Here is a 23,322-nt window from a genome sequence, read left to right on the forward strand (position 1 = left end):
CAGAGGGCACCACAGTATTTCGACCGAGAATTCATTCCTAGAAAAAAAATTACGCGATGACGTTAATGGGGGGTGGTCATGAATAATTTGTTGGAAAAGTTTGAAAAATTCCTATTTATTACGTTAACAACAAGATAACGAATAAATACGTTCTAAGAAACTAATAAAAAATTAAATTACTCCCATTGATTGGCCTAAATCATCTTCTAAAATTTTTTTATCCCGAATTTTTAATTGGAGCAATAAACATTGAAGCACCCCAATTCGAACATCCATTTCCATTATTTCCGATTTAATTTTTGTAATCGCTCTTTTAATGTTCACTAATGGGGCTAAAATAAATTAATTTTTAATTTTTACAATCAATACATAAACTTCAAAGCTTACTTCCATCTGTCATAGAACTACCTCTATCTTCCATTTCCTGTTTTACAGTCTCCAATCTATCAGTTAATTGTGCCAATTCTCTAGTTCTCTCTGTAACGCCGCCACTTAAACTCCGATAAGTATCCTTTGTTTTCGACAGTTGATCTTGCAAGTTTCTGTATTCGTCGAGCACCCCTTCAAGTTCCCTATTTAAATATTTTTCGCGATTTGAGATTTTTTCAAGCGTTGTTACAACGTCTTTTTGTACTTTTTCCAAATGGTGCTTTGTTGTGGTAAGATTTTGATTAATAGTGTTTCTGTATTGTTTCATTTGTTCTAAATTGCTCCTCCAATCTCTATTATCATTACGAATTGTAATTCTTAACCGGGGTAAAACCCTTTCGATCTCTAAATTCCAATTTTCTTGATCGATATTTATCGATTCAATTTGTCTTGGAGTACTTTTATTTTGTTGGGTTGCGTTTAAGTTAAATACATTGTCATCATCAGATTCATCAGAGTAATAAGCCAACATCTCTTCTTCAACTTTATCTAAAACTATTTCAGATTCATCTGTTATTATTTCAGATTCTTCTTGAGGATCAGGTTCGATGATAGGTTTATCAAATGTAAAGTTCGTGTAATTTAAGGCTTTATCAGCTAAATTATTTAAAATATATGTGACATATTCTCCTACTCCTTGTTTAAGTTTATTTGGGGGAAAATCAACGGAAATATTCTAAAAGAATTAATTATTAATCTTAGAAATTAATTTATTGGAGAGTATTAATTAAACCTCTTCGCGGACAGCATCTAAAATATTAGCTATTGTGGTGTTCGGATCATCGTATTCTTGAGGTTGATCAAATTTTTTACCACATTTTCGTATTAACCAAGCTGTTAAAGCCGAAAACATATAAAATTGTTCCCCTGGGTTTTTAGGTATCATGAAATAATATCTAAAATTGTATAATTATTATGTAATATTAACTTTTTACCGTTTTGTACCTGTGAATACGTTTCATTTTAAGATCTGTGGTGAATTCTTCATCGAAATTCAATATTTTTAATTTTTCGATTAAATTTTCCATCAAAACAAACGGGGCGAAGGAGTTTTCTTGGTCACCATCGCTCAGTATTTTCGGTTCTGTTCTTAACATATTTTATTACTTACAAAGAAAATGAGAAAAAGTCGTTTAATTTATTAATTTAATTGATGAAACTTTGTTTGTATTCATTTGACAGTTGTGTAGTGATTGAAGTTTGCGTTAATAGATGGCGCGTTAAAATTGATTTCTGTTTTGTATTTAATTAAGTTATAATAAGTTATCCTTTATAAAATTATCGTATTAATTTAATAAATTAAAAGTTATTTGAGATGGTTTTAACGTATTTCGTGTACAGGAAAATTTATTATCCACCAATTCAAGTGAGCATTTGACATTTAGGTAGATGTCGCTAGTAGTTGAATCAGCTGATTGATAAAAATTGATTTTCCAAAAGCTGTCAACGACGGTTTGGAAAACGGGGGTGTAAAAATTTGCCCCGTTTTTTTTAACAATGTGAACGAAATCGCTCCGCATCAAGATGAACCAACTGACGGGTTGTGCCAAATTCATGTTTTTCTGGTCAATGGCTATCGCGAGCGCTGTTTGTGTCGCGAAATTCGGCTCCTTTACGGCATGGGCACAACTGATGAACAGCGAAAACGAAGTCGACTTGTGGTTGGAAGAGAACAACCTCGCCAATTATAAACAATTGTTCAAGGATAAAGGTACGTTTTTCAGACGCGATAACGTGTATCACGTGATTTGGCGACGACGTCACCGCCACTGCCCTCTCGCCGGGTACCTTGATTTGTGTATTCGTGTAAAATTCATGAATAACAAATTAGACTTTGACCGCGAATACAGAACGTGCCTTTGAATATTCATATTGCATGCTGCATTACTGAAAACTAAAGTTTCTTAGCGGTAAAATTACGATTAAGATACTGTTTGAATTATTTAATTATTTATGCATACTTTTTTGACGTTTAAAATGACATTTAAAATGACGTTTAAAACGTCAAAATTTTTTTGTAGTTTTTATTGATTTTTAAATGATCCTCAACGATAATGGTTCATCATCGACCAGATGGTCGATTCTTCCATCCGTTCCGTTAAATTGAGGGATTTTTGGCAAAGGGGGTCGCATGCGCGAAAGCCTAACCCTCCAGCAATCAACTTTTTTTTCTGGGTATAGCTTTTAATTCCAGCCCTATTTCAACGATAAGAACAAAAAATCTTTTACTGATCTAGGGCAGTCATCAGACTACAAAATGTTTCATTTCCAGTTAATAATTAAAAAGGTTTTTTGTATTTTTTTAATGGTTTATGTTATATTGATATTGAATAATGGATATTATAAAGTGTTGTCGTCACCTCCATTGGGTTTTTGTTGTAAAACGGTTTCCCCGGCAACGGTCTGCTTCGTACCTGGTATGGAAGCGTTAAAGCAGTCGTTGGCTGACCGTCGGCGGGTACGGTTCGCGTCCTGAAGAGGTCGTGCGACGGCGCGATGTCCCACAATACGTGGCCCTCCTAGGAGCACATCCCTCGGACTTCCAAACTCTCCCCCCCATTAAAAGTCCGTCCTGAAATCACCCAGAAAATAGAAAAAAATCTTTTTCCTCCCGAACCATTCCACGTTCCATTACGTCCCCACAAATGTGGGCCGAAGATGTCGAGATCTGCTCCATAGGCATGACCATGCAGCCCTCCTCCAGTGCGTCCTCTGGTAAGAATCTCCAGGAAAAGTGCGATAAATCGCCCCCAGTTTCTCATTTACATAATCTTGTTCCGGGGACGTCCCCAGAAAATTAACGCGCGCGGAACTCGTTTATTTTTCGGCGACAATTCAATCTTAAATTTCACTCCTAAGAGTTTTCTCGTTTTCATTGTTTCCTTTTATATCATTTTCATTATAACGTAAAGATTTATTATGAAATCCCATATTTTGTAGTTGACAGCTTCTGTTTCCTGTTAACAACGCTAATGACTTTCAAACAATGTTTGGTTGGTTGATTAATAAGCTTCCTCTTATGCACGATCCATCATATTAGTCGGATAAAGGATCGATTCAGAATTAATGATAATTTCATAAATTTATTTTAACAAAATGAACAAATCTAATCATTTGACAGTTAGACAACCAATCAAATCATGCGGAAATTCGAAGATGTCAACGTCAGAGATATAATTGCAGCGTCTCGGCCACAAGTGACCTTTTTGATGTACATAAACATCGTGACCTTTATATACAAATATCTATTGTATACTAAAACAGCGAAGATATATTTTTGCTTGTCACGAGAGATTTTAGATAACTAAAATCGAAACTATTAAGGATAAAACGCGAAATTGAAAATTAACTTCTGATTTCGTGAAAATCCAAGAAATCGATATACTTGATAATTCCTCATATCATCAGGAAATGCTTGATAATTTTCTGGAAGTTTTGGGACTTACATCACATTTCTCAAAGTCATCTAAAAATACATCCAAGAATTTTTAGATGATCTTGAGAAATGTGATGTAAGTCCCAAAACCTTCTAGGAGTCTCAAAAGCTCAAAAAGTCTTTGAAAATACATAAGAAGTGCTGCAAAATCTAAAACATACTTTAAAATACATAATCCACATACTCTAATAAATCGCTAAAACTTTCGCAAAGTCTTTAAAAGTCTTAGATTTATTTGAACACCCTCAAAAAGTTTTAGAAATTCATGAAATTAGTCTGAAAACTTCTTTGGAATCTAGTTGGAAAGTACCTGTAATGGTTTCAACGCTTTAAAACTTGAAATTTTGCTGTTGAAGACAAAGCTCAAGACCACGGAAAAAGTTCGAAGAGGAAGAATTGGAAACAATATTGGACGAAGATGACATCTAGATGTAAGGGAAGTTAGTCGATAAGCTGAATATTACTCAAAAAGTTATTTTATGCCGTTTACATTAAATGGGGAAAATCTAGAAAAATGGAATATGGGTTCTATATCAACTGAAGAAACGAACACAATATGCGAAAATTTGTTGGAAAGAGAAAAAAAGAAGACTTTTGCATTGCTTTGTGACCACGACAACCAACAAAATCGACCGCAAAGCCAAACAATTCATGGAGAGAAAGTTTTATAGTACGTTTGAAATTATTAAAACTCCTTTGGAATCTTGGGATATACCAGAACAGTTCAACGTTTCAAAACTGGAGATTTTGCTGTCGAAGACAAAGCTCATGGAAGATCACACAAAATGTTCGAAAAGAAAGAATGGCAAACAATATTGATAAGCTGAACGTAACTCAAAAAGCTGGTTTGCATCAAATGGAGAAGTTCCAGAAAAAAGGAATATGAATTTCGTTGAAAAGACAGAAAAAGGAGACTTTTTGCATTGCATAGTGACCACGACAACCTACAAAATTGACCGCAAAGAACATTCATGGAAAGATGGTTTTGTTATGCATTTAGAAATCATTAAAACTGCTTTGGATCCTTGAATTTTGTCTTCTAGAAATCCAGAAACTCATTAATATCTTTGGAAATTCTTAAAAATCTTTTCTTTGAAAATATTCTAGAATATCTTGGAATTAGTTTGGTTAACTCTTTAAAATCGAAATACAACCCAAATAAATCTGACAAACTCGTGAGAATCACAAGCAATTGTTGTGAATCCCTAATAATTTTTCATATCATCAGGAAATAGTTAGGAATGATCTAAAAATCTCTTAGAGTTTTTTTGAAAATATTAAGGATACTTAAATTAATCTCGGAAATCTTTAGAAATCATTTAAACTTCTTTGAAAATCTTGGATATACCAGAATAGCTATGAAAATTTCCAAAAAGTCTTCTAAAAATTGTTAAAAATCTATCTGCGTCTCTAGCTGCTCTAAGAAATCCCAGAAACTCATTAATATCTTTGCAAATCCTGAAAAATTTCTTTTAAAATAGTCTAGAAAATCTTGGAATTAGTTTGGTTCTCTTTAAAATCGAAATACAACCCAAATAAACCTCACAAACCATTAGGAATCATAAGCAATTCTTGTGAATGATCTAAATATCTTCTGGATTTTTTTGGAAATATTAAGGATATCAAAATTAATCTCCAAAATCTTTAAAAATCATTAAACTCCTTTGGAATCCTCAAATATACCAGTTTTTACTTATGAATAGCTCAGAAAGAATTTTTCATCGGCGAAGGAAACATGGCAAGTTAGTATTTATGGAAGAAACGATTGGCAAAATAGTGTGTGTTAATATTATATAAGAAAATATGTAAGAGGGCATACAAAAGGTTAATCTTGGGGACACCTTCTATTTCCAGTATGGCAATGATCTATGTGGATCATAAATCTCATTCGTCCACAATCTCTAGACTTGACCCTATTGAGTATCTTGGTACCCAGCATAATCTAGCAAAAAGATGTTCTACAAGAATTTCAAAAAATATATAGATATTAATTAATGCCTGTCTAATTGTATCTACTAATATTTACTAATAATAAAATAAATATTACTGCTAATAAGAATATCTGTTATTTGTATTACCTTTAACAATCTCATCCTTCAAAGATTTTAAAAAGCAGATTGACAGTAGCAATTTGTGTTGCCCACTATTCTGTGTCCTGGATCTAATCTTCTTCTATTCCATAAACCCGCAGTTGTTGGTTTTTCCATCATGTTTTTAAAATCATTCACTAGAAAAACAGAGAATTTTAATAAATCTCCTTTTCGTTTTAAATTCTGTAAAAATGACTCAGTGATGATCACAATATCAATAGTTGATTGTATAATCAATTTTTTATAAACTTTTTTAAAATAAAACGATAAAACTTGCAATAAAATATTTGTAAGTATGTGAATTATATGTTAGTGATTTATGGAAATTTTATTTATTTACGGTTGGTATTGATTACAATTTTTTGAGTTCCGATACTTTAATGTCATTGTGTTTTTAATCGATGTCTTTTTGAGAACTGGATTTGAAGGGGTTTGTAAAGTTGACTAACATCGAGGAATGAAAAAAATGTTGGTGATTTTTTTTCAAAAAAATGTATGTTATTCAGATCATGCAGAATACAAAACATGTCGGCAGAAAAGAAAATTAAACGGTGAATTATTTAAACCTAAACTCAAGCACTGCGCTCGCTGTTGTTGGAATGTAATTTTTTCGTGTCCACTTTGCGAGCTTATAAATCACATCTATGTGCAACCACCGAGTTACTTTTTTCTCTGTTACAATATGATTTTTCCCGCAACTTTTATGTTATTAATTATTTTAAAATATGCGTTCTAAAAAAAAGTTGTTCTACTCCCATTTTACCAACGTAGGAGTTATTTGTGGGAAACCCTTCAGTAGTTCTGAGAGCTTCGTTCAAAGCCACTAAGTTTAAGTTCATTTGTGTGGAGTGGAGTGACTTTGAGAATACTTGAAACGTACGTGTTAGGATTGCCAATTTGTGAAACACCCATAACAAAAAATTACGTGTACTATATATAATATATAACAATATAACGTTGTCCCTTTTTATCTAATTTAACTGCAATGTTTGTGTATGAAAATCTGTATATGCACACATTCCTCTCGATAACATAAAGAGAGTTATTCAACCCAGTTGGCCCAGTGCCTGAAACGATATCCTCTAGCCTTGAAATTCTAAACCATCTAAACTGCAGCACCGTTTATCTTAAAAATAAAAATAATATGCTAATTAACCGGAAAAGTTTTTCCTCGTCCGGAAAAGGGGTTTATCCGATTAAAATTTAGACTATTAAATCTCGCTGCGGGGGATCTAAAAGTATTAAACGTCGCAAACGTTTGCGTTTCAGATGAACGCGTTCGCGGGCATGTTAATAATTCCGCAAACACGAATTTAATTAGCGAGTCCGAGGATTTTGGAAGAGTAATTCCAACGGCAAGAAATTTGTCACGACGTATATCCAACTTAATCCGACCCTGGATTATGAAACGAGATTCTGAATCTGGGTACAAGATCTTTTTTAAATGCGTCCAAAATAATGCAAATACGAAATTAACGATGGTGATCGTAAATTTTAATCGAATTTAATAACGTCCGCAGGGGCGCCTTCCAAAACAATCAATTGTAACATGCCTGTTAGTTTGCACATCTCGTTATGTTAATTAAAATTGTTCAAGTACATGCAACTATCGGTCACCTTGGGGACAAATTTATTCCAAACAGGTATAACTGCACGAGATGTATTTTTAGATCGTTTGTGAGTTAAAACTTTTGGACTAAAAAATTAAATCGACCATAAAATAATCTTTCTTTGTGATATAAAAAATCATAATCTTTATATTTCGCATCAAAAATAGATTTGCAACCGACTCTGCTGGTACCTTATGTTTTATGTATAAACATTCCGACTTTTATGATGCAAATGCAGCGGCACCGTTGAATACGCTATCGACCCTGCGGCCAAATCTTGTATTCTGCGGTAGTTCTTCTCCACCATCACGATTAAAATTGAATTTATCGTTATGTCACGATAAATAATACAAAAATTTTTATAGGAATATCCCAGTTAGCGCAATGTGGTCAACTAGGAGACCTTCCAGAACTCCCAGCCCCGGACGAACAACGACTTCAAAAAGCGGCGGCACTTCTTCAACAACGATTAGTTTTTCGTCAGTGGTTGTCCAAAAACAATCTTCAACATCATTATCCGAGGCTGTTAAGTTTAGAAGTCGCCAGTTTGGAGGATGTTTATTGGTTCGAAGATAACAAAGCGCGAGTTGCTCTTCAAAAAGACTTTACGCAATGGTCTGGAGCTCGGCAATCTTTACCCATCGATAAGCAACGTTTAGAAGCTTTGAAAGCTGATCTTTGGAGTGAAGTGGTTAAATCGAGTAATCATCAAGACGCATGGACATGGGGTTTGTAAAAATAATTAAATAATAAAATAATTCTTTTGTTATTAAAAAATAAAATTAGGTGGAATGCTCGTGGTGTCCGTTTCGGTCGCTGGGTTGGTTACTTTAGCAGCGATGACCCAACCTTCATTAGCACCGGAAGCAAAACATTCCCTACTTCAATACGTCACCGGAAAATATCTCCTTCCTTCAAATTGTAAAGTGGTTTTTCATTGGAACGATCCTTGTCCTGTGGGACACACCGTTTCTTTTACCGTACATTTCTACCAGCGCAACGGACAGCCTTATCCCATCTGTGATACCGATCGGCTGCTGGTAGATGTTTCAGAAGGAACCAGAAAGGTAAAAAAATCTTAAATTTCCGTTGAAAAACATCCGGTATTGTAAAAGTTTTCAGACTATCGAACGGGATGTTCGAGATATAGCAGGCGGCTTTTGTGACCTTTGCAACAGCCGTTGCCAACTTTTAAGATTTGTATTCCCCGGCTGAAGCCAATTTCGTCTCATCTCAAATTAGGGAAAATGTTATGCTGTCAGCAACTAAATATTATAAATATATATTTCATTTTTGTTGAGCCAACCCAACCGGTTTCATCCTATTTAATCATCATCAGCTAAAATGATCTAAAATCTTGTTTTGAAGTATATGAGAGTGATGTTTAAGTTTACAAAATATTTATTAGAATCGTTCGTTTAAAAAATAAATTTTCTCAAGGCAAAATAATAAACAAACGCGCTGCTCTTACTTCCCCAGTCATTGCCGCGTACACAACACACAAATCGAGTGCATGCGACGACGACAAAAGTCCTCCAACGCGTACGGCAACACAATCGCAGTTTCCGTCCTATTGAACGCAACGGTGTGTGTTATGTGCATTTATCTTTTATTAATCTGGATTCACTACAATTCAACGATTAAACGCCGCCGAGAAAATATTTAAATAAAAAAAAATGTTCAAACCAACCGGGTTCGTATTTAAAAATATTCTCTTTGTTTCTTTGAAAGTGAAATATGCCACCTTAACGCGTGAAACATATTTTGAATAAATAAGTATTTGAATAATACTTTCGTCACGCTTACGTAGTTTGCGTGCACCGTTTTCCTAATACAAATAACCGATAATTGATCGATTAATTACAATAAAAAAATACAAATAAAATTAAGTATTAAATAAATTTGTTTTAGATGGCTATTATAACGGAATTGGGATCACCGACAGATCCAAATAGCGCAAATCAAGCAAGAATAAAATTTACAGTTCGACAGGCTGGACAATACTGTGTAACTGTGATGGTTGGAAGTCAACACGTTGCAGGAAGCCCTTTTCATAGATCCTTTACACCGGGTCAAACAGATCCCCAAAGAACCGTCGTCATCAGATATTGCAGTACGATCGTTTGTACGGCAAATATCGGCCACGTTTTATACGTCGAACCTCGAGACGAGTACAGCAATTTATGCACTTTCGGCCCTAAAGATGATCCAACACAGGTTTTTTTATTTAAAACCTCATTGTATCCCATCTTTGATTTGTCTTTGTCGTTTAGGGCTACGAAGTTATAATAAATCAATTAGGTTACGCTAACGAAGATGAAAGATCTGATATTTTAGGAGCAAACTACTCGGTTTTAATTGATTACGATTGGATTACACAAAGAGTTACTGTCCAATTTAAGTTTTTGAATGAGGGATGTTTCCATGCTACCATAAGATATAATGGTTCAGAGTTAAATAATGGGGATTTTGATATTATTGTACTTAACAGTGAGTTTTTTTTATTAATAGTTTAAATTTCGTTGTAACAATACAACCCTCAACTTCATCCCCACCATTTAATAACATTACATTATATCACTAATAATAACTGTAAGTGCAAATTTTAATTCTATATATGTCTTAAGATCGTCTCAGGCATTTCTAGACTGTAAAATCCCTATATATAATTCCTGACATTCCCTAGCAAAGCTCCGGCCTCTTACAAGATCATATTTGTTATTTATCAACATCGTCTTTGATATCGCTAAACTTCATCCCTGATATCTCTCAACATCTTTCCTAATATCCTCCAACATTCTTTATGGCATCACTATACATTGTCCCTGATATGTCTCAATGTATTATGTGGCATCTCTTAATAATGCTTTGGTCACCTTAAAGTGTTGAAGCATCATTTATTAAAATTAGCCTTGGTATCTCATCCTCTTTAATATTTTCCAACATCATCCCTAGTTTTCCTAAACTACTCTTAACATCGACCATGACAATGTTCAGGATTTCCTCAAAATCTTTATTATCATTTATAAATATCATTCTTGATATCATGAAACATCATCCTCCATATCATTGCCTGATGTTCCTCAACTTCATCATTATCCCTATTATCTCCCAACATCATCTGGTCTTCTTCTATTGTCTATTGCTGTCTCAACATTGCCCTGTAATATCACTGTCCTGAGTTTTGTTAAAATCATGATCATCTATCAACATAGTCCCTGCTATCGGTAAATATTATACCTGCTATCTTTCAACAATTTTGTTGGCTTTCCTCAACATCATCCCTGATACCTCTCAAAATCGTCTGTGATAGCGCTTAACATTTTTGCCCATCAACATCGTCCATCAGCATCCATCATACATGACAACGCAATCCTTAATAACTCTGAAAATCTTCTGACACCGTTTAAAATCTTTGTCCATCTCCCACAACATCGTCCAATGTCATCCCTCAATATTATCACTGACGTCTAACAGTATAATCCCTGACATCTCTAATATCATAACTGCTTTCTCTCAAAGTAGATATCTGATATCGTTTAACATGTTTGGCCATCTCCCACAACATCGCTCAATGTCATCCCTCAATATTATCCCTAACATCTAACAATATAATCCCGACATCTCTTACATTATACTGCTTTCTCTCAAAATAGATCTCTGATATCGTTTAACATCTTTCGCCATCTCGCTCAACATCGTACAACAACATCTGACAACGTAATTCTTGATAACTCTCAAAATAAATCTCAGATATCGTTCAAAATCTTTGTCTATCTTCCTCAATATTACGTTTTTGATATTGTTTCCAGTACCTTCAAGGTCACTGATTACAAATACGTACGTAGTTTTGCCGGATCAAGTTAACTGTTTGAAATATCTTATTTATATAGAGCCTTGGGTGGAGATGCAGGTCGTTTGTCTTCCTGGATTAGTCCGGAAAATATGTATAATAGGCATCTACTCGCTGTCGGCTGGGAGCTCTATCAACGATCACAACCTTTCTGAAGATTCAATCCTGTTTAAATTTGTTCCCAACACTTCTTCATTCCTGCTTATTTCTTAACTGGGATGGTCTAGACTACCGCGTTATGAGCCTCAACCCAGATTTTCCAGGGATTTAAGAGACACAATCGGCACCGTTCACTCAGCCATTTGTAAGGAGTTATTCATTATTTCCAGACATACGTGTGAATTGAATCTGCTTACACACCCTAGACTTGTATAGGAGTTCCAAGGCTGAAATAACCTCCATTTGTGGAAACGTAAGATCTTCCGTACTGAGCTGTTTGGCGGGATAATCCAGAAAAATGAATCCAAACAAATCCCATCGAAGTGAATTTTTGAATTTTCTAATACTTGTTTAAAAATTGATACGCTAGGCACTCCGCTTCCTAAGGGCTTGCATGACATCCCTCAATATAATGACATCTAACAATATAATCCCTGATATCTCCAACATAATATATCTCTCTCATTGTTTAACATCTTTGCCCATCATCCCTGATACCTCTCATAATCGTCTCTGATATCGTTTAATATCTCTGCCCATTTCGCTCAACAACATCCTTTAATATTATACCTCACGTCTGACATTGCAATTCTTGATAACTGCCAAAATCTTCTGATATCTGGGTTATCTTTTTTTTTTATTTGTTTTGGTTTACTTTATGGTTAGGTTGGATTGGCTTAAACTTTGCTTTGTGATTGGATTCAGTTCTCTAACCAATACAAACCAACAAGTCTTAACTTTGAAGTACAATGTGTTGTGATGGTTTCTGTAAGGCTTGCATTGCTTTGGGGTTGTGTTGCTTTATGGATTTTGTGAGATTATTTCATGATTGATTTGGTTTAGAATAGGATGATTCTATAGTTAAGTTTCTTTGAGGTACGTTTGGGTCGGGTTGGCATGCTTTGGGCTATCTTGGTTTACCATGTGCTTGGGTTGGGTTGGTTTAAAGGTAGGTTTGTGGTTGGATTCAGTACTCTAAGCAACACAACGTGTCTACTTTAATGTACAATGTGTTGTTATAGTTTCTGTTAGGCTTTCATTGCTTTGGGGTTGTGTTCTTTATGGGGTTTGTGGAATAACTTGGTGATTGACTTACTTTGGTGCTTGATTGGCTTGTTTTGACAACAGAGAAAGATAGAAAACATTGTCCAATTCCTTCCTGACATCTTAAAACATAATCCCTGATATCTATCAACATTTCCCTGGCCTGTCTCAATATCTTCCTTTCCATTTATAAACACCATCTTTAATATCGCTAAATATCATATCTAATACCTTTTAACATCTTCGCTGGCCTTCCTCAACATATATGGCAAGCCTTTATATTGTCCATTTCTCCACATAATCTCTTATAACTCTACGTTATGCCTGAAATCATTTCTGATATCTTTCAACATCAACTCAATTTTATCTGCCAATACATAATCCCTGACATCTTTTAACATCTACCCGGTCCCTCAATATCTTTCTCACCATCTATATCTACATCTAATATCACCCTTGACATCGGTAACCGTCACACCAGACATCTCTCAATAAGATCACCTATATCTTTCAAAATATATGTCTTCCAAGTTAGTCATTCTTCCTCTTCATCATCCTTCCACATTGTCTATAGTATCGCTCAACATCGTCCTTGATATCCTTCATCGCCATCAGCGCCCAAAAATGTTTTTTAATGAATAAAATTATTTATTAGGTGCCGATTCAACTCTAGTCCATAAAAATGTCGCGTCCAAAAACCATAACATCTGTTACGAAGCGAAACTGTTAGGTTTGGACGGTGAAAAAATATTAAAACCAAAACGGGTTCTTTGTTACGTATCGCCGAAACAGTTAATAATCAAGGAATTGATACTAAAATTTATACCAAAGAGGCTTTACACATTTAGATTATGTCCGTCGACCAAGATTTATTTCGCAAAAGAAATCGTGCCAGCGAAACAAAACGAAAGTTTGGACAGCGTCTTTTACATCGACGACGGTTGTCAGCCAAAAATTGAGTTAACATCGAAAGAGAGAATTGTGATAGCTGCGACTTTTGCGCAATTTTTATTGAAAAATATGGGTGGGTCGGAAACGTTTAAAGATAAACAAGATTTTTTTTATCACGAGGTTAGAAAATATCACGATAAACATTATCAACATCATGAAAAAGTTAGTTTGAAAGTGAATAGATCGAAACTTTTAGAGTCGAGTATGAAATTGACAAAAAATTTTTCTTCAAACGATTGGTGTAAAAGCTTTGATATTTGTTTCGTTGGTGAACAAGGTCTCGATTGGGGTGGTTTACGACGGGAATGGTTCGAATTAATTTGTGCTGAATTATTCGATTCCCGAAAAGGTTTATTTACAAGTTTCCACGAAGGCCAACAATCTTTAGTCCATCCAAATCCAAGAAGGCCACCTCATTTAAAACTAAGACATTACGAATTTGCCGGAAAAGTTGTCGGGAAATGTTTGTACGAAAGCGCTTTGGGCGGATCTTATCGACAACTTGTAAGGGCAAGATTTACAAGATCTTTTTTGGCCCAAGTTATCGGGTTAAGAGTACATTATAAATATTTCGAACAAGATGACCCAGATTTGTATCTCTCGAAAGTAAAATATTTATTGGATAATGATGTAGATGATCAAATCGACACTGAATTATATTTCGTCGAGGAAGTTTACGATAATAACGGGAGACTTTTAAAAACGGTCGAATTAATACCGAACGGATCAAAAATTAAAGTTAAAAATCAAACCAAACATCAATATTTAGATGCTTTAGCACAATTCCGATTGGCAACTACGATTAGGGCCGAATTGGAAGCATTTTTAAAAGGCCTAAATGATTTAATTCCAGATAATTTGTTAAGTATTTTCGACGAAAATGAATTGGAAGTAAGTAATCTTATTGATGATGATTTAATTTAAAACTTTAAAACCCATTTAATTAATAATATTTGTCGTTATTGGCCTTTCAGTTACTTTTATGCGGCACCGGACATTATTCGATAGCCGATTTTAAAGCGAATCACATTGTAAATGGAAATTCGCCGGAATTTCGGAGAGTTATTGGTTGGTTTTGGACCGCTATCAGTAATTTTACGCAAGAAGAAATGGCGAGGTTGCTTCAATTTACAACGGGATGTTCTCAATTACCTCCAGGTGGATTTAAAGAGTTGAGTCCTAGGTTTCAATTAACAGCAGCCCCAACTTTTGGAAATTTACCAACAGCACACACATGGTATATCAAAAAATTAATTTTTAATTTCAAAATTTGATTTATTCCTTTTAGTTTTAATCAATTGTGCTTGCCGGATTATGATAGCTATGAAAAATTTGAAAAAAGTCTTTTGTTGGCGATAAGTGAAGGGACGGAAGGTTTTGGAATGGTTTGAAACGATAAATAAAGAAGAGTGATTGTGAATTTTTTAACGAAGGCATTGATTAATGTCGATTTAACAAATAAAAGGGAGGATTAAAGAAGTAACCGATATATATCATCTTTAATATCATCTTAAGCAGGTCTATTAAGGCCTAAAAGAAAACGCTTAGAATTATTACATTCTTCCCAGTTGTTGAAGGTTCTATTTACAAAGAAAGTGGGCAATAATTTCCTTTTTACAAGCTTTAACCAACTTTATCAAAGAAATAATAATAAATAGTTGTAGGTTTTTAATAATATAGGTACAAAGTGCACATTTTTGGACGAATACTTTGCATTTTCTTATTAAAGAACATTTCAAAACTGATATTATAAATAAAAAACGCAGACTGATAGTTGTGCTGTTAACCATAGATTTTAAAGAACTAGTCATCTTATTTAATTAGGATATTTTATTGTTATTAAAATGTTGTACTTAATTTAGTAATCTATTTGAATTAATATTTATTTTTTTCTATTATTTTTTATATCCACAATTGTGATTAAGTTTAATACTTAATTAGTTGCGTGACATCAAATATGATTGTATCAAGCCTATGTATTAAGAAGGCGCGAAGAGAGTAGCCTTAAATATAGGGTTGCTAAGCAACACACGCCAAGTTAAACTATAACACCTTAGAAAATTTTAACACAATCAAATTTTAGAAATCATTTTTGAACTAAATTAACGCTAAATCATAAAACGTGGTTTAAACATCAAATTTTATCTTGAAATTTAGCATTAAAACGATAACAAATAACATTTAACCTTAATTAAAACATCAAAAATATTTAGCATTAAAACGATAACAAATAATTGCTTTTACTTACCTTAATTAAAACATCAAAAATATTATGCACTGTTTATAATAATAACTAATAAATTAATTATTATTTTAACAAATTCACTTAATCATTTCAAGCTTAAACATAACAATAAAAATAACATAACCTCAACTGTCAAAAGAAAAACGATCATAAATTAAAACAAATAACAAATAAAATTGAGTTTATGGCTCAAATCGTTATAGAGTTTTAATCAAACGCATTGAAATTACTAATTATTAAAATAACGGTGTAATCACATCAAAAATTATTAAAATATTAAAAAAAAATTATGTTGGTAGATTTGAAAATTAACCATTTTGTTGGCAGAAAATTGTTTAAAATTAATCAATTTTTGTTTTTAATTATAAATAGTTAAAAAAGAACATAAGAAATTGTTTATTTTCTTGGAAATAAATGATTAAACGTTTCGTGTTAACGAAAAATTCGAGCCTATTTGACTCTACGCAACTAATTAAGATATAAAATCGTTTATATTTATTTTTTTAACGTTTTATGTACTTACCAAAACAAGTATGTGGTGGGACCAGAAATATATTTTCATTTACGTTTTTCCTTAATTTTATTTTAACATAACGTTAAATGTTTAAACGTAAATTTTATTTAAATGTCAAATTTTTAACAAAATCTACTTTACCGGCGTTTATTTGGTTGCATATACTATTAAATATGTTTAATTAACAACATTTAAATCCATTTTATTAATAAATTAGAGCAATTATTATTAACCTCTAAACTATAAAACAAATGTATTCTATACTATTTTTAGTTGGTGAATATTTGCAGCTTTTTTTATTGCCACTTCTCGCATCCCAATCGCCAGCGATTCTTATCATTCCAATCAATTCACCCAGTCCTCTCTTCTTCATCTCCACATTGATTTCCTGGATTCATTTTTCAATTCTCTTTACTCATCCGGCGTAGATGTCCACACCATTTTAGTTGGTTTTCATTTACAGTGTCTCCAACCCATATTTCCATCGGGTTGCATTTTCTTTTCCAATGTTTTAGGGTTGAGTGGATATAGATCTTGAATATAGTGAGAGAGAGGCTGCATCCCTGTTTGACATCTTTTGTAGGAGAGAAAGCATCAGGTTGCCATTTATCAGGGCAACCCATAATTTTTGAAGCGGGACCATATACGCTTTTCTCAGATCTATATATGCAATATGTATTTCCCTTCCTTTTGAGAGCTTCTTCTCAACTAGGTGTCTAAGCGTGATTAAATTATCTACTCAAGATCTTTCCAAGTCATGACGTAATACTTAACCCTCTGTAATTCCTCCTTCCTATTTCCTTTCTTAAAAATGTATTAAATGATAAAGATTAAATTAAAACGCACATAGATAAAGAAATAAAAACAATTTTGTTTATTATTTATTAATAATACGTTCTATATTATAAGAAAATATTTATTTCGTCGTTTCAAGATAAATAGATACCTTAAGGTTAACAATAATAAAAGTAAAATGATACAAGTACAAACGTGTTTTCTTTGACTGTTACCCACAATAAATACGTGTATAAAGTGTACATTTAGTAATAAAAGATAATAATGATACTTAATCTCTTCGTTTTTTCGCCGGGATAACTCCTCGAGGTGGTAAATCAGTGGTGGATGTAGTTTTATTTCGATTACCTTTGGGGAATGCGGGCAACATAATCGTCGCTGCGTTTTGTAAAGAATCAACAATCGTCGTCGCAGCCTGTTTCCACCATTTCTGCGCCCTTTCATGGGCTAAATCTCGTTCCAAATTCATCAAAGTCGCGCGTAAATTAACATTATCATCAGTCAATTTCGACCTTAATTTAGATAAGTTTTCAACAACGTTTTTTAATTGTTGGAGCTTTTTTTCGATTTCCGTTCGCTTCTCCTTTTCTTCGTTTAAATCTTTACTTAAAATTGTTTTTTCTTCACTTTCGTTTTGCAGCTTACTGATTAAATTCCGTTTATTTTCTTGTAAAGTTATTATATTCGCGTTGGCTTCTGCTAAATTTTTTTCAACTACCGTTAACTGTTCTTTTAGTTTCTTTATAGCTTGACGGAATTCATCTGCCGCTTTAATATGAGCGTTAAGCTATAAAAATAAAGAAAAAGTATATTAAAAAAAAACGTTCAAACAACCTCATGAGGTTCACCTTGAAGAAATCAACATACCAAAAATAAAGAATTTCAAAACTTTCTTTATCGTTTAATTTAATACAAACGCACTTTCATTATTTCTTAGGAAAATGTGTCAAATCAAATCGATTCTTTGCGAATTATTTTATTAATTGGATTGAAAAGGTGTTATAATATTAGATGACTCAAGGTTGCGGGTGAGTCATCGTCGTCCGAGCAACCCTTACTTTGAAATTCGCGGAATAAAGATGCTTTATAAAATCAATACATGACTCACGCACTCATCTAACTTGAAGTTCGAAGTTCGTGAAACTCGCTCATTTACGAAACAATAAAGAAATAAAATGGGAGTGATTCCCCTTTACAAAGTCAACAAGAAACAATACGTAATTTAACAATATGTTTGGAGTCCTTGGTGACCCAAGAAAATAATTGTATTTTATCAAATGAAGCGAGAGCAGGGAGTCCCCTCGCGTTTAACTTTTTATTTTACCTTTTCATTTAACTCAGTATTCTCGTCACGTAAACAATTATTTAAAATTATTTCTTTCGCCGCTTTCCTCTCGCAAATAGCGAATTCGCACCGAGCATTGCCCAGTTCGATTTTTAAGCTTTGATTTTTCGCCTCAACATCGGACAACGTGCGTTCTAAATTGAGGATATCGGCGCGTAATTTTACGTTGTCTTTTTCGATCGTTTCGGCCGTCGAACGAAGATCTTCGCATTCTTTGCGTAACTCGGCGTTTTCACATGCTGAGATCGATCTTCGTCCAGCTTCGGATTCGCGCAACTTTTGTAAAACGTCCACTTGAATTTGGAGTTGGTCTACCTTGATTTAAAAGAAAGAGATTTTTTAGAATAAAGAAATATCATGATAAATGAGTCTAGACGAATAAATTTTAAGAAGACGGTGATGCTCTATCACCAGCTCATTTATATTTAGATCGAACCAAATATAAACCGGTGCACTTTTCAAGTCATATACTATAATTAGATTTTAGATCATGGCGCAACAAGTTTCGACAAGAAAATTTTATGCAAATAAAACCAAGAGATAAGGTTCCCTAAAATAAAGATTAAACGTTAGCGTATTTTCCGGACAATTTTTTGCCAACATTAATCTACTTCCTATCTTCCCATTCTTATTATTCCATAACCGCTATTTTCCCAATGATTTAATACAAAAACCGCAATCAAGTTTCGCTCCGTCTCTATAGCCCCAAGCTAGAATCGCTTTTTATGCAAAATAAAGTAAATGCGTCAACGGTAAAATAGATGTGTGCCCTAACGTCACAATATAATCCGTTCAACAATTTTTATTACGTCACATTTGAAGAAATCCGACGATAGACACCTCCCGCAGTCTACACCAACACGAGACAGGTGTATTTATAGCATTTTAATAGCACACATTACGTGTTTTTCACTCCTTTTTTTAGATTTCACATATCAATACGTACAAACACACCTATTTGTTTGCAAATTTATTTCAAACTCGCCAATATGACGCGCGTAATATTTTTTTTTAATTGCTAATGGGGGAAAATACTAACAACAACAATTACAAATGGTTAAACACCATCGTTTAAACTTATTTTTTTGTTTAAATAAATTCTATTTTAAGTTGAAAACTTTTTTTAACCTTCAACACTAAAATTATTCGTTTTTACTAAAAACAATCATACTGATGACGACGTGTCATCGACGCCGAGAACGCCTCGACGCCGCCGAGCGTCGCGACGCCCGGCGTCCTTATTTTTGCATAAGGCGCCGGCGGTAACAAAACCAAACGGCGTCATCGAGGCTACCCGACGGTGAGTTATCCCTTTACATGAGGCGCCACATGCACCCTCACTTCCACCTGTCACGACACCATAAACGCCTTTTTAAAGGAGAGTTTAAATTAACTGCAACAAAAAAAATCATTCAAAAAGAATTAATTTAATAAAAATAAATAAATAAAAGGATTTCGCCATTGAAGAAACTAAACGTCACGTCAGTGTCAAAATTTGATGATATTGAGGTTATGTTTGAAAATAAATGTTATTGCTAATGCCAACATAAAAATATTAAGGCCCTATTTTATATTTAAAAGTGATTCATTTAAAATTGATAACTTTAATTTGTTATATAACAATAAATAAATCGAAAAAACATCTTGAAGAAGTAACTATTAAAGGAACAACAATTAAAAATAAGGAATATAAAACATTTTTATAATTGTATCAAATGTCAAAATTGATGTGTTCAACCTAACCTTAAAAAAAATCTTAATGTAACCTCCTAAGCCGTAAAATACAGTAAAAGATAGCAAATTTTAGTAAATATCTCAAAGTTAATATCTACAATTCAAGTGATTCAAGTGTCGGCAGTGTGAACTACTTAATTCTGTAGACTTCTGTGTTCTAAGTTATGCAGAGTTTGTAAAAAAACTAAAAACCAAGTTGTTCTTGGGTTGATTTCAGTGAAATGTTGTGAGTAGAGACAATTGAGAGGAGAACCAAGTGTGTATGTCTATGGTGCGGGGAAAAACTGTAATAAACTCAACCCAATTCAATCCAATCCAATCCAACCCAATCCAATCCAATCTAAACTAAACTAACTCAAACTGAACTCGGAACATAAATATATGAGATCATTTGACTTTTTGTTTAGGTCTCTTGGTGAACAGTGAATTAGTTCAGTTATTCTAATACCTTCAAAAAATAGTGGGGAATAAGCAAAAAATGATGAACTGCACAGAAGATGTGAGAAAAAAGAGTTGATACGATTACTTTGGTTGAGCTTACTCCCTATACAGATAAGGTACTCGATTCCAACATGCTTATCGGAAAGCAAAATCAACAATTACTGCCCTCCATGCTTTGACGAACAATTTAGAGGAGGCAATTGCCGTCAAAGAGATAGCCCTATGTGCATTTATAGATATAAACTAATATAGAGGGTGCTCTTGAAGCCCTACTCAGTCTCACACCACTTCACTTGTACATACAAAAAGAAGCAGCTCTTCACTCAATTGATACACGGTAACCTCAGAGGACATTTCGAAATCCTCAGGCACCCATTTAGGTATGAGTTCACTTGATTCAAATTAAAACGAATCATACCGACATCCGTCGGTATCTTCCAGCCGCTTCCTTCAGCCCAGCAGCATCAAAAAAAAATGTTATTCGGTGTCGCACAAATCTTAAAAAAAGTCCAGAGGAATGGTAACAAGAATTAAGAGCAAGTAGGCAAAAAGATGGAAATAATTACAGTTTATAGCAGAAATATGAAACAGACTAAAAGAAAATTGGATGATGTGGACGTACAAGAATTAGTAGAGTTCTAAATTAGTGCAGAGAATTAAAAATTGGTACAATGAAAGAAAATGTATAGAGAGTGAGGAATTACCAAGCTAAAGTAGAACGAGTGAAGATTATGAAGGGTGAATTCATGTAATTTGAGAAGTAATGGTGAGGAGAGAATGTTAGTAGACAACTCCCGCGGTTTCTGAAGATGATGAATTAGTACTTGTTTGAGAGTTGTTGAAAAGGGGATAAAATTGGAAAGTGCTAAAAAGATTCATTTAGGAAAGCTACACAGGATGCATGGAAAGATACTTGGAGAAAAGAAGTGGAGGAGGTAAATTCATGTTACCAAATTGATAACAGAGGTCAGTGAAAGAACAGTGAAAGAGTGACAACGACGAACAGATTTTAAAATGTGACGTCATCAGTGTATTAATCTTATTATATTTATCATCCTAGTGGGAGAAAAGGTGAAATAGCGAGAAAGATGGGCTTCCTACACCGATTGGCCAAAAACCATAATCCCAGATCTAGCAGCATGAGTTAATAGAGAGTAATTTAACCTTTTGACAAATTTGATCTTTCTCAATTAAAGTATTTCTCGAAATTTGACAAAATTCAGCTTAATTCAATAACCTTGTTCATAAATACTATTGGCAAAGTGTAGACTTTGGGGGTTGACTTTTCTGGTTGTAACCTGGGGCTTCTTTATGTTAAGTCTAAAATTGCAATAAATATTTTCTTGTCGTTACAAACTGAAGAATTAGTTGCCTAAAAAGAATTTTCTTACTTGAGTTTGAAGTTTGGCGGACGATTCAGTAAGGGTGTTAACTTGAATCTTGCGCTGACGCCAAGAGTTTAACAGTAACCGTTGATAAACACGACGCGCCGCTTCTTCCCTCTTCGGAGGTGGTGGTCGCGACGGACCGTCGCCAGACAGGCTGCAATTACAACGAAAAAAAATGTTCAGGTAAAACGCAATGTACAACCCCAACAGCACGCAATCAATATCACAACGGGGGGAAGTTAATAATATATCAGTGGGGAAGTAGGATAATAAGACTACAGCAACAAGATTTCTAGAAATCTACCTTTCAATTTCTCATTTTCAAAAATAAAATTAAAAAGAAAATTAAGAACTTAAAATTTTATTTCAAAAAAAATTACCAAAAAAATCGAATTAAAAATCAAATTTTTAGACAACCAAAAGGTAGAGTTTCCTTTTTTATTGTTTAGATTACTTGGGGTCGATGGGCTTCCGTTTTGTCGGCGTGATTTCCGACATTGTCTTGGACCGCTTCCGGTGCCGAAATGGTTCAGATGAAGACGATTTTGCTTTCAAAGGGGTCGATGGCGCTGATTTTTGAAGCGTTGAAAGCGCTTCTTCTAGCTTGACCCTCGCTAAGTTGTCCTGTTGCACGTGATTTTGCCGCGTTGCAAATCTTCTGCATGATGGCACCGGATTCCTTTTCGAAGAAGTCTTCTGGAACGCCGTTCGCCGCGCTCCGTCCCCGTCCCCCAAGACGATGTTATCGCCACACTCGAATGTAGACATTACCTCTTTTAATTTTTTTTAAATAGGCTTATGTTTTTTTTGTACGCGCTATCTTGACAATATTTATTTTTTTTTTTTTTTGAATTTATCAGGCGATGTTCTACTTGTAGCCCTCTTACTCTCGATTTTGTTCGATAATGATTTATATGTTTGACTTTGACGGTGAAGTTCGTTTCCATAGATAAAACCAATATCCTCCTTTTTTTATTAATAAAAAGACCGATCTTGACCTAGCATCTTTAGTGGGTTTTCTAACCAATATCTATTCCATAACTTGTAGCTTCCGGTAAATTAGTCAACGCGGAAAACACGTCCCGTTAAATAGGAAATCTAAATTCTAACGAGAAGGAGATAGTGGAAGAAAATGAATCGTCTCGTCTCATTCTTGTTGTACTATTTGAAAGCGTTAAAATGGAAGTGTGTGTTTGCGAAGCGAGTTGCGCGGCTTTTGATGACGACACGTCAATCGCGAGCCAATCCTCGCCCGTTCTGCTCGTTTTCCTGGAACGTTTTGTGGTCA

General features: G+C 34.1%; 3 protein-coding genes across 5 annotated transcripts; 1 reads left to right on the forward strand and 2 right to left on the reverse strand.

Moving 5' to 3' along the window:
- Window positions 1–99: 99 nt before the first annotated feature.
- LOC111415812 (intraflagellar transport 57) lies at window positions 100–6,028 on the reverse strand. 2 transcript variants are annotated; one of them, XM_023047702.2, is made up of 5 exons: window positions 5,944–6,028; window positions 1,375–1,513; window positions 1,163–1,325; window positions 388–1,105; window positions 100–332 (listed from the first exon to the last, which is right to left on the reverse strand). In XM_023047702.2, exons 2-5 carry the CDS (start codon window positions 1,455–1,457, stop codon window positions 172–174), a joined length of 1,125 nt encoding a protein of 374 aa, XP_022903470.2. In that variant the 5' UTR covers window positions 1,458–1,513; window positions 5,944–6,028; the 3' UTR covers window positions 100–171. The 2 variants fall into 2 exon arrangements, with proteins under 2 accessions (XP_022903470.2, XP_022903462.2); XM_023047694.2 differs by lacking the exon at window positions 5,944–6,028 and having other exon boundaries at window positions 1,375–1,620.
- On the forward strand, window positions 1,843–15,055 carry LOC111415791 (apoptosis-resistant E3 ubiquitin protein ligase 1). Of its 2 annotated transcripts, none has more exons than XM_023047664.2 (8): window positions 1,843–2,140; window positions 7,931–8,293; window positions 8,352–8,632; window positions 9,477–9,782; window positions 9,839–10,055; window positions 13,277–14,463; window positions 14,547–14,809; window positions 14,861–15,055. In XM_023047664.2, the coding sequence occupies exons 1-8, from the start codon at window positions 1,954–1,956 to the stop codon at window positions 14,961–14,963; spliced, it is 2,907 nt and encodes a 968-aa protein (XP_022903432.1). In that variant the 5' UTR covers window positions 1,843–1,953; the 3' UTR covers window positions 14,964–15,055. The 2 variants fall into 2 exon arrangements, with proteins under 2 accessions (XP_022903432.1, XP_022903451.1); XM_023047683.2 differs by lacking the exon at window positions 1,843–2,140 and adding an exon at window positions 2,865–3,144.
- A 2,171-nt stretch (window positions 15,056–17,226) lies between these two features.
- Window positions 17,227–23,014, reverse strand: LOC111415542 (M protein, serotype 2.1-like). Its single transcript, XM_023047277.2, has 4 exons — window positions 22,489–23,014; window positions 22,038–22,188; window positions 18,451–18,786; window positions 17,227–17,913 (listed from the first exon to the last, which is right to left on the reverse strand). The coding sequence occupies exons 1-4, from the start codon at window positions 22,800–22,802 to the stop codon at window positions 17,398–17,400; spliced, it is 1,317 nt and encodes a 438-aa protein (XP_022903045.2). The 5' UTR covers window positions 22,803–23,014; the 3' UTR covers window positions 17,227–17,397.
- Between the last annotated feature and the right edge of the window lie 308 nt (window positions 23,015–23,322).

This window comes from Onthophagus taurus, chromosome 11 (genome assembly GCF_036711975.1).
Source record: "Onthophagus taurus isolate NC chromosome 11, IU_Otau_3.0, whole genome shotgun sequence".
In the NCBI taxonomy this organism is placed as follows: Eukaryota; Metazoa; Arthropoda; class Insecta; order Coleoptera; family Scarabaeidae; genus Onthophagus; species Onthophagus taurus.

Excerpts from the sequence above, each read along its gene's own strand:
- LOC111415812 (XM_023047694.2), bottom strand. The coding sequence starts at position 1,526 with ATGTTAAGAACAGAACCGAAAATACTGAGCGATGGTGACCAAGAAAAC. Across the intron at positions 1,106-1,162 it reads TAGATGCTGTCCGCGAAGAG|AATATTTCCGTTGATTTTCC; the intron begins GTTTAATTAATA and ends TAATTCTTTTAG. Across the intron at positions 333-387 it reads TAGTTCTATGACAGATGGAA|CCCCATTAGTGAACATTAAA; the intron begins GTAAGCTTTGAA and ends AATTTATTTTAG.
- LOC111415791 (XM_023047664.2), top strand. The coding sequence starts at position 1,954 with ATGAACCAACTGACGGGTTGTGCCAAATTCATGTTTTTCTGGTCAATG. Across the intron at positions 2,141-7,930 it reads ACAATTGTTCAAGGATAAAG|GAATATCCCAGTTAGCGCAA; the intron begins GTACGTTTTTCA and ends AAATTTTTATAG. Across the intron at positions 10,056-13,276 it reads TGATATTATTGTACTTAACA|GTGCCGATTCAACTCTAGTC; the intron begins GTGAGTTTTTTT and ends ATTATTTATTAG.
- LOC111415542 (XM_023047277.2), bottom strand. The coding sequence starts at position 22,802 with ATGTCTACATTCGAGTGTGGCGATAACATCGTCTTGGGGGACGGGGAC. Across the intron at positions 18,787-22,037 it reads CCGCCAAACTTCAAACTCAA|GTAGACCAACTCCAAATTCA; the intron begins GTAAGAAAATTC and ends TTTTAAATCAAG. Across the intron at positions 17,914-18,450 it reads ATACTGAGTTAAATGAAAAG|CTTAACGCTCATATTAAAGC; the intron begins GTAAAATAAAAA and ends TTATTTTTATAG.